This window comes from Bufo bufo, chromosome 4 (assembly GCF_905171765.1).
Source record: "Bufo bufo chromosome 4, aBufBuf1.1, whole genome shotgun sequence".
NCBI classification, from domain to species: Eukaryota; Metazoa; Chordata; class Amphibia; order Anura; family Bufonidae; genus Bufo; species Bufo bufo.
In genome coordinates this window covers 464,033,358-464,044,255 of record NC_053392.1, presented here as the reverse complement: position 1 = coordinate 464,044,255, position 10,898 = coordinate 464,033,358, and the positions used below count along the sequence as shown (strand labels likewise).

At 45.4% G+C, this 10,898-nt stretch overlaps 1 protein-coding gene across 1 annotated transcript in view; it reads right to left on the bottom strand.

Annotated features, from left to right (window-relative positions):
* Positions 1–1,117: 1,117 nt before the first annotated feature.
* BUB1 (BUB1 mitotic checkpoint serine/threonine kinase) overlaps positions 1,118–10,898 on the bottom strand; it is a 44,627-nt gene continuing 34,846 nt past the window's right edge. The window contains exons 24-25 of the mRNA XM_040427336.1: positions 3,944–4,050; positions 1,118–1,880 (exon numbers count right to left, since the gene is read on the bottom strand). Of these exons, the coding sequence (XP_040283270.1) occupies positions 1,685–1,880; positions 3,944–4,050 (303 nt within the window). The 3' untranslated portion in view covers positions 1,118–1,684. The remainder of the gene's footprint in view (positions 1,881–3,943; positions 4,051–10,898) is intronic.

The window sequence follows — 10,898 nt, the reverse complement described above, 5'->3', positions numbered from 1 at the left end:
AGCAGCAGGGCTGTCCATTCTGTCCCCGGATGTCTCGTTCCCCAAGAGGTGCTGCAGCAGCTATAGAGCAGGTGGCAGGGCTGCAGGAGAATGCAGCAATCGAGAGGGGAGGGAGTAAAAGGAGCCTGCAGAGCAATTCAGCCAGAGGCTGCCTACCAGACGCCAGGAGCTGTGCAGCGCGCCCCAAGCAGGAGAGGGCGACCGGAGAGAGCAGGAGCCGGCAGCCGGAGGAAGAACCGCCCCTATGAGAGAGAGCAGGGAACCTGGGGCTGGATTGGCAGGTAGGAGAGGCCCCTCCCAGGCTCCACGGAGGGGAGGGGACGGAGTAAGCCCGGGAAGGGCAGAAAGTGGGCGGGGAGTTACAGCCTAGTAGGCCCGAAAAGCCGGGGCCTAAATTAGTGGAGCGCGGCCGAGGACGAACGGCCGCGATCGCGGAAGTGCTCCAGAGCTGCCGCGACGAACGGGGGCCAGGTGGGGGAGAGAACTTAAGAAGCGACCCCCAGAGAGTGAAAAACGGAAGGCCAGGGGGCTTCTGGGGCCAGGATACAGCTGAGATAAAAGTTTCTGCTGGGGCCTGAATCCACAACCTACTGTATCAGAGGCAAGGCACTATCAGAGGCAAGTCATTTACCCACACAGCAATGAGAGCCCAGGCCCGGGAAGGAGGGTGGGAGACCCTAATGTAACATACCCACCCTCAGACGTCTTCAGGCGCAGCAGTAACCACCCCCTCGGCTGACTCAACACGGGAACCGTGGGACTGCCGGAATTCCACTGCAGAAGCAGATTTGGGGACTGGGTGGCTGCCAGGTACCTGAGTACGCGCCCGCAGGAGGGCAACTAAAGTGGAACACGATGGAGCCACCCCTGCCGCAGGCCGGAACCTGCAGAGAAGAGAAAGAAAAAATAATTGAAGAAAAAATAAAATAAAAAAAGTAGCAGGATGACCTGCACAAAAAGCAGGTCAGGTCTGCCTCCTACGGACACTAGAACAAGACTGATCTGCCTAGTGTCTGTGGAGAGGGCATAGCCCAACGGGGAGGAGCCAACACTTATACACTGTAGTTGGACATATACCCATGGTGATGTGTCCCCCAATGCCATGCACGAGAAAGGCATTTTCTATAAGAGTGTCGGCGATGTGCGGTCCGCAAAATGCGGAACGCACATTGCCGGTGTCCGTGTTTTGCGGATCCGCAAAACACATATGGACGTATGAATGGACCCTAACCTGCCATAAATGAGGACAAGGAAAGCTAGCGTGGGAGCTGGGCCATGGCTTCTCATCTGTTATGACACATTCTAGACACGATTTTTGTGAATATTGACCGATACTGAGATGCATACGCAGAACTTTGCACTTTGTGCAGCGGCATATATCACAATAATTACAGACAATGGTTTTTCACCATCTACAGTGTTGAAAACATCTGGAAATGAATTTTTAGATTGTTCCATTTGAATTTTTTTCGGCACCTGCATGCACAAGCCCAAAAACCTTTCACAGGAGAGTAGCGGTGAGCGCATTACCTGTGCCTGATGATACAATGATACTCTAAAATCCGAGTGCAAGCTTATGCAGTGCCATCTTAAAGCACATCTGTTTAATACCGTAAAAGAACAGAAGTGGGTAAGAAATGTCCATCACATAAAAAAAAAGCTTTTGGAAAAAGTCCTGTTAAGATTACTTCCGTGAAGGCTTGTTTTCTAGAAGCAAGATGACAAGTCTGTTGCGCAGAGATTTTATCTTTTGCGTGTACATTACTTGGAATGTTCGAGTCAGTTTTTCACGCAAATGTTTGAGTGGAGATGGGCTGTTACAATCAGGGATATTCAGCAATGTATGGAAAAAGTCTAACCACAAGTCTCCATTCGGAAATCTGAAATAAAAAAACACAAAAATAAAAAAACATTTAAAATCTGAAGTAAAGATAAGCAATATACTGCATAGTGGAAATCTTGTCAAAATATTCTCATAGGTCATAGATCTCTATGAAACTTGGACTACTATCAATTATCAGAATGAAGGATCTCTATATAGTCTTCAAACCCCTTAGGCTACGTCCACATCTGTAGCAGGCATTCTGTTCTGGCAGAGGAAAATAACGGTAATTCTGAAATTGATGTATGTGGCATAGCTGGATCCCACTCACTATAATGGGCTCCACTGGGTGGCCGGCTATTCTGCCGGTCAAAAAATAATAAATTTATAAATTTGCTGCATGCAGATTGGCATCACTGGAAATCCAACACATTCTTAGCAAACAATTGTTCAACTCAATGGTAGCGTTAGAGTTCCAGTAATAAAAATCTTTAAAACAGTGTCTAAACAGGTATGAGCATTCCTTAAAGCCCTTTCCTTCTGAAAGTCATGTATATCAGATAACATTAAAGGAGTTCTCACTTCAGCAAACAACATTTATTAACTAGAGGAAGTTAATACAAAGCACTTACTAATGTATTGTGATTGTCCATGTTACTTCCTTTACTGGCTTGATTCATTTTTCCATTAGATTATACATTGCTCGTTTCCATGGTTACGACCACCCAGCAAACCATTAGTGGTGGTCCAGCTTGCACAGTATAGGAAAAAAGCACCAGCTTATGTGCGCTCCCACAGTCCCAGCCACCAGAAAGGCCAACGCTTTCCTATAGTGTGCAAGCACGACCACTGCTGCTGGGTTGCAGGGTGGTCGTAACCATGAAAACAAGCAGTGTATAATGTGATGGAAAAATGGATCCAGCCAGCAAAGGAGGCAGTATGAACAATCACTATACATTAGTAAGTGGCTTGTATTAACTTCCTCTACATATTAAACGTCACTTGCTGAAGTAAGACAACCCCTTTAATCGCGATGTAGAAGCTCCAGAGGGCAACAGCTTCAAATGTGTCACTGGGCATGCGCCGAGCCCAGTGACAAATTTAAAGCTATTGCCCTCAGGAGCTTCTACATCGAGCAGGCAGTCTGCGGTACTGCGCCTGCGTGAGATTTCACATAGCGGAGGGGGGCGGCGGCAAAGCATTCGGGTGTGGGCAGTTACTTATGTTGGAAGAGGCGTGCTTGGGCTCTAAAGGAAGGCGGGCTGGGCACTGTAGAGGGGCGTCCAGAGACGGAAAATAACGCCCCGCTGGGCACCTTGGACACTCATTTGCATAACATAAAAAGTGGATTTTATTGCTAATAAAACCATGAAACAAAAAATAAAGGCTACAGCAAGAAATAAGGTATTTTATTGTACATGGCAGTAGTAACACCTTAATATGCAATCTTCAGAAAAGTATTTATGATATAAAATGTCAAGTTCACACAATCAAGTGTCAGGATTTAGGCACGGACTCCGTGGCTAAATCCTGACAGAATCTGCCCAAATACCAGCAGTAATGCAAGCGAATGGAATATTTTATACTCGAAACAAACTGGAAAAAACCTGGACAGAATCAAGTAGGTGCTGTAGATTTATCCACAGTATGTTCATTATTGCTTTGGATTGGAAAAACTGCAGAATAGCCCCACTGAATTACCATGGGAATGATCTACATGTGGATCAGCCCACACATCCATGGCAGAAATCCAAATTTCAGCCTTAGATTTCTGTTAAGGGTTAAAAAAAAAACAAAAAAAAAACACACAGCAGATTTGTCTATATATTAGATTAACGGTGGGCTGGCTAACCATCTAATGTGTACAGCGCTCTCCCAACTTTCCCCTTACTGCACATGTAGGGGGACAGAAGGATCAGGCTATTGGATTTCAACCTATCCTTTTGCTCACTGCGGCAGCGGCTTTCTTCCCTCTCCCTATTTTGAACACACACAGAAGCCGAGCATGCATTTGTATGGGGGTGGGGTTCTTGAAGCAATAGCTGTTCAGCTGATGGATAGTGATGTATGGCCAAACTAGGAAGATCTTAGACCCCCCCCCCCTTCCTTTCCATAACTGACCGTTTAAAACTGCCATCTGTCTTCCATGCTCCCTTTTCTTCACGAACTTTCATGTAGTTGCCAAACAGCATGCAATAAACAGTTCCAGCTATTCCAAAGAAGTCCGTCTGTAAGGAGTTATGCAAGACAAATAATGGCTTGTTACAATTAATACAATAAGTGAATACTTAAAGGGATTCTGTCACCAAGTTTTGGGCTATAGAGCTGCGGACATGCACGGCTAGATCGCTGCTAGCATGTCCGCAATATACCGGTCCTATAGGGCTGTGTGCTTTTATTTTCTTTAAAAAAGGATTTTATAGATATGTAAATAAGTCTTGTATGTGTCCAAGGGGCTGTACGAACCTTCCTGGAGCCCAGCCACGCCCGCCTGTGAAGGAGCCCAGCACCGCCTATGTCCTCCGAATCTCCTCCTTTCATCAACGATAGATTGCCGTAATCTCGCGATGCGCGAGCTCGTGCATGCGCAGTGCCGGTAGTGTTCCTTCCCTGTGCTGGCATCAGCCTCAGGGAAAAGAACTGCGCATCGCGGGATTACGGCAATCTATCGTTGATGAAAGGAGGAGATTCGGAGGACATGGGCGGTGCTGGGCTCCTTCACAGGCGGGCGTGGCTGGGCTCCAGGAAGGTTCGTACAGCCCCTTGGACACATACAAGACTTATTTACATATCTATAAAATCCTTTTTTAAAGAAAATAAAAGCACACAGCCCTATAGGACCGGTATATTGCGGACATGCTAGCAGCGATCTAGCCGTGCATGTCCGCAGCTCTATAGCCCAAAACTTGGTGACAGAATCCCTTTAACATTTAATGTGATTAAATGTTCATACACAATAAAACATAATGCACGCACTTTTTTTTAAAGTTGTACTGTTCGCATGTAATGTCATTGACGAGTGCCACTATACAGTCCTCCAATCCCCGTAATTCATTATGGTACACTGCATTGAACATTTTTGGAAAGACCACACAATGACACAGAGCTATGGATTTATGAGAAAACTTAAAGGCACGTAGATCAAGAGTGCACAGCTCAGTAGGCGGTGTATTTGCCAAAAGGTGGCAAAGAGGGATTCAGGAATCTGATCAGCTACGTTTATATGCTCAGTTACCAGGACAGAGCTGAACCGGTACTCAGCTCCTATAAGAGAAATCTCGGCTATTCTGCTGTTTCAATAAAAGAAAAAATATTAATCAAAGAATCCAAGGACAGCACAACTGAAACAGACATAATCACTAAACCTTGCAATAATTTTGCATAAAATTAAAACAGATAACAGTTCTCCTGCTATCAGATGTTCCATCCCCCCAGCTCACACTTGTGTTTTTCTTTTCCGGCATAGAGTTCCGTCCTAGGAGCTCTATACCGGAAAATAACTGATCAGTTTAATCCTCATGCATTCTGAATGGAGAGTCTTCAGTTCAGTCTTTCTGACTGATCAGGCAAAAGATAAAACCGCAGCATGCTACAGTTTTCTCTCGGGCCAAAAAAAACTGAGGACTTGCCTGAATGCTGGATCTGGATTTTTTTCCCCATAGGAACGTATTAGTGCCGTATCCGGCATTCAGAGAACCGGAATGCGCAGACCGGTAAAAATGTGAAGAAAAAAAAAAAAAAAAAAAAAAGTAGGGGCGTGGCCTAGCGCGGCATGTGAGGAGACTGAGCCCTTCTCTCCAGGACAAACATCCTGTAAATCCATCAGCATCCACGATATAAGTGCAAAGAAAGCTACTCCCAACAGCGATATCTGACACCGGGTACCTCGACCGCCGGTGCTATGAAGCGGAACAGTAAGAAGGAGAGGGAGAAGAAGGCGAGCGGGCCAGCGGTGCGCTCTCGGCAAGATGGCGGAGGAGAGAAGGCTGCAGAGATCGCGGCACGGCTGGGAAAGTTTGCCAGAACGAATCCCCTGATTACACCAGAATCACTGGTGGACCAGCCTAGTGAGAGCGCTGAGGACTGGATGTACTCCCCACTTGAGGCGACTGCAGGTAGTGCTGGCAGCATGGAGAAACGAGGGGCAGAGGGAGAGGGACAACTGGAGAGGCTGTAAATGCTGGAAAGTCTGCACAGCTGCCCACTGAACAATGACTGATGTGTGTAAAGCAGTTACAAACTGCAGCACCGCGCTGATAACCCTGAATACACAAATGGGGAGCCTGCAAGAAAATATATGTCTTTTATTAGACAAGACCTCAGGAAGGTCACTGAGAGAATTAAAAAAGTGGAGGAACGGGTCAGCTGCTTGGAAGACAGTGTCTCCTTTAAGAAAAGACCCGGGTAAAATCACTCATGATGTCTCATATCTGCTGAAAAAGGCGGACGATTTGGAGAACAGAGCCCGCAGGAATAATTTGCGGCTTGTGGGTGTCCCAGAGAAAGTAGAAGGCACTAATGCTGCAGTTTTCTTTGAGCAGTGGCTGATTGAGAAATTTCGGAAGGACTCCTTATCAAATATGTTTGCTATAGAACGAGCGCACAGAGTGCCTTTCCGCTCTCCACCACCAGGGGCCCCTCCAAGACCCATCCTGATGAAGCTGCTGCATTTCAAAGACAGAGACACCATCTTAAGGAAGGCAAGGGACCATGAAGACTTGTGGATAAATGACAGAAAAGTGCTCATATTCCCAGATTTTTCTGCAGAGGTACAGAAGAAGCGGGCGAAGTATGCGGAAGTGAAACGTCGCTTGAGAGAGCATCAAGTACCATACTCCATGTTGTATCCATCCAGGCTACGAGTGGTGGCTGAAGCAAAAGTCCATATATTTGAAACGGCTAGAGGCTGCCAATTTACCAGGACACCCTGAGCCATCTTCGGGATGATCTATGGACGACAGAGTGTTGTAAAGTACCAGTTTGGACGTCAGCTGCGCAGATTCCTTGGACGATGAGTATATGCAGGGGCAGCGGCATTGATCTGGAGGGTATCAGGGCACCATGGGACTCTGAGTTTCTGTTACAATAGTTAAAGAGTCTTAGTGAGGCACAGTAATGTACCTAGCAGAATTATATAATGATATAACTGGTTGCACTACATTAAGCACAATAGGATGCATATTTGTTTATTATGTATAATATGTTCTGGAGGAGGGCGAATTAAGAGATCGAGTAGTCAGAGGGCGATATCGTCTCCGATTCCATACCTCAGACAGAATATACAATCACATTGCCCATAGTTAGCTGGGTATATTTTGGTGAATAGTTTATATCCCCGCGTTTCAGAGGGGAATGTTTTTGTATCAATGTATTTTGTTTGTCAGTTCTGGGGAACCGCACCATGGCCATGATATCATGTCTTTCTGTATTACTAGCATGCTCGGTGAAAGAAAGGTAGAAAAGTTGGAAGATAGAGGGACTAGGAGGGGCGTCCGGGGAGTGATGTCTGTGGGGTATGATGATGGGGGTTAACGTGTTAGCATGGAATAGGAGGGGCCTTGGTGACGCAGCCAAAAGATACGCAGTGCTGAACTCCCTTAGACAGTTCCAACCTGCTATTATATGCCTCTCAGAAACGCATCTGATAGCAGAATCCGTAGCCAAGTTAAACCGTGCATGGATCGGGCATGCATATCACGCGATGTACTGAAGTCATGCTAGAGGGGTCAGTGTACTCCTACACAAACAGATTCCGTTTCACTGCGTCAAATCAAATCTAGATGGTAGATTTGTATGCCTACAGTGCACAATATATTGCCACTACTATACATGTAGTTCGATATATGTCCCACCTCCGTACACGGGTGAGGTGTTGAAACATGTACTAGCTTTTGTGGCTGCGTCCCCTGATGTCCCTACACTTATTATCGGAGATTTTAACATACTTGATTATCGTATAGATAGACATCATGAGACAAGTACCCCTAGTGAAAAACGTTTGTCCAACATGGCAAAGGTATTGGCAGAGGCAGATTTTAGTGGCGTTTGGAGAATCCGTAACCCTCACTCTGGACAGTTCTCCTGTCATTCTAGCTCTCATAATTCATGATCACGAATTGATCTAGCAATAGGCAACCAACAGATACTAAGACTTGTGCGGACAGTAGAATATCTGCCCAGAAGTCTTTCAGATCATTCCCCCATCAGAATAGAGTTAAACCTGGAATCTGCGTCTGAGAGGCATAGAGGTCCATGGAGATTAAATCCTTTCTGGCTGACCATATTACAAGATGAAGTGGGTATACTGGCAGAGATGCAGGAATTCATGTCCATTAACATTGGATCAGCACCGATTGGGGTAGTGTGGGACTCCTTCAAGGCGTCTGTTAGGGGAATGTTCGTTAAGCGCATCCAAAGATATAAAGCTAGAAACAGACAATTGACACAAGAATTACAATCTAGTCACTGATACGGAGTGTAAATACATTGATAATCCCACTGAGGCAACCCGATCTAATTTGATAGAAGCGCAGCAGATGTATAGGGACCATCAAATAGAGCTAGCAAATAATAAAAGGCTTTTTTGGAAGCAGAAATACTTTGAGGAGGGCGAAAGTGTGGGCCATATGCTGGCCACTGTCATTAGAGCTCAGCAGGGACCCTCATTTGTAGGGTGTATGCGAGATGCGACAGGTATTTTAACAACGGAAAGCACAGATATTATGGCGATATTTAGTGATTATTATAAGCAATTATATTCCACTAGATTACAGCGTAGAGACAGTAAGACCCAGGAATTTCTCGCCGCTGCCAGTACTAACAGCGGACCAAAAAGAGCCTTGAGGAGCCTCTCAGTCTGGAGGAACTGGAGGTGGCAGTGGGAGCACTTCCTAATGAGAAGGCGCCAGGGTCTGACGGAATACCTGGGGAACTGCTGAAAAAATACAAAGACTTTGTTACCGCAACTTTTAGCAATTTTTGAACAGGCGAACATCTTAGGTAGATTGCCTGAATCCATGGAAGAAGCCATAATAGCTCTGCCTAAGCCGGGTAAAGATCCCACATGTCCAGGGTCATACAGACCTATCTCCCTACTATGCACTGACGTCAAGCTTCTGGCCAAAGATAGCTTGATACACTGGGACCAAACTGGCTTTATGCCAGGCAAATCTATGGCCATCAATATCAGGCGATTATTTCTCAACTTGCAGATATCTGAGGGACAAGCGGGGAACCGTGCAGTCCTTTCACTCGATGTGCGAAGGCTTTCGACAGCGTCGAGTGGAAGTTCCTATGGAGAGTAATTGGAAATATGGGGTTTGGACCCAAATTTATGTCCTGGGTAAAATTATTACATAGAGGACAGAGAGCCAGAATACGGACCAATGGTGCGATATCTGATGCGTTTACTTTAGAAAGGGGTACACGTCAGGGCTGTCCTCTATCGCCGATGCTCTTTGCCTTGGCTATAGAACCTCTGGCACAGATAATACGTACAGATCCCAAAGTGACGGGTTTGACATATGGAGGCATACGGGGAAAAAAAAACAACGCACTCTATGCTGATGATATGTTGCTCTTTTTAGATGACATCGACCACTCTATACCCCATGTAATGAAGCTAATTGAGGATTATGGTACATATTCAGGTCTAACCATTAATTGGGACAAATCGGTTATGCTTCCTTTGGATTCAGTGTCGAGATCACTCCATTACAAGTGTCCAGTATGTTTAAATACTTAGGGATACAGGTAACATGTAGATCACAGGAATATATAGACTTAAATCTGAACCCATTGTTAAACAGTAGTGCCCAAAAGGTAAATAGCTGGTGTAAGCTGCCGCCATCTGTCATTGGAAGAGCCAACTTAGTTAAAGTGGTGCTGATGCTGCAATTTCTCTACATTTTGCATAATAGCCCAGTGTGGATACCAATGAGACACTTCTACAAAATACAGGGATTATTCAGGGCCCTAATATGGAATAAACAGTGCCCAAGAATTCGCTTAGAGACCTTACAGAGGGAGAAGGATAGTGGTGGACTGGCAATACCCAAACCATGGTTATACTTTTTAGCGGCACAGGCTCAGCAATGCAAATCCTGTAGTATTATGGGTACCTCGGACTCAGTTAATGCGCTAATGTCTTATTTGGTGGGAGGGAGACCACCTGATATATATATATATTTTTTTTTTTTGAGCTTGGTTCTGTAGTCCACCCCCCAGAGTCTGTCCCGAGTGTTGCCCTGCTCTGCAAGGTATGGAAAAAACTGAAAGAAATTACCAATCTTTGGGGTGTAGCTCCCTTACGGCACAATTCAAGCCTCCCGAAGCTGTTCAAGTTGGAAGGCTTTGGTAGTTGGGAGAAAAGGGGGCTCTATTGGGTGTCACAACTTTATGCAAATGGGAATCTCAAAAGCTTTGAACAATTAAAGGAAGAATTCAAACTTGCTAACGCAAACTTTTATCAATATCTACAATTACGCCATGCCTCGACGTTGCAGGGTAGGACAACGGATATGACTATACAGGCATCTCTGTTAGCAGAACAAATCAGGAAAGGAGGCGACACCAAAGGAGTGATCTCAGAAGTTGTTACTCTCATTTTATCAAGACCACTTTCCTTTGAAGGTTAGGGAAAAATGGTCCAGAGAGGTTGGCCTCCTAGACAATGTACAGTGGTCTGAAATATTGTCTAAGAGCCCCTTGCTATCACTGTGTGAAACGTACAGACTTTCACAACTATACCTGATACATAGGGTATACAGAACACCTGAGTTCCTACATAAGATAGGTGTACGTGACACATCTATCTGCCCCAAATGCAATATTCCGGGGGCACATATTTTGGGAGTGCACTGCCATAGGCCCTTTTTGGAATATAGTATTTTACATAATTTTTAAGGTGTTTGGGATCAGACTACCAGCCGAACCACTGATATGTGTGCTGGGCCTGTTACAAGGGGATTCCACAACAGATATTAACATTGGCATAAGTAGATCACTGTATGAGGAAATTACTAGCCAAGTATTGGATAAGCACTGCTGTATCGGCCAAAGAGGAATATATTGCACG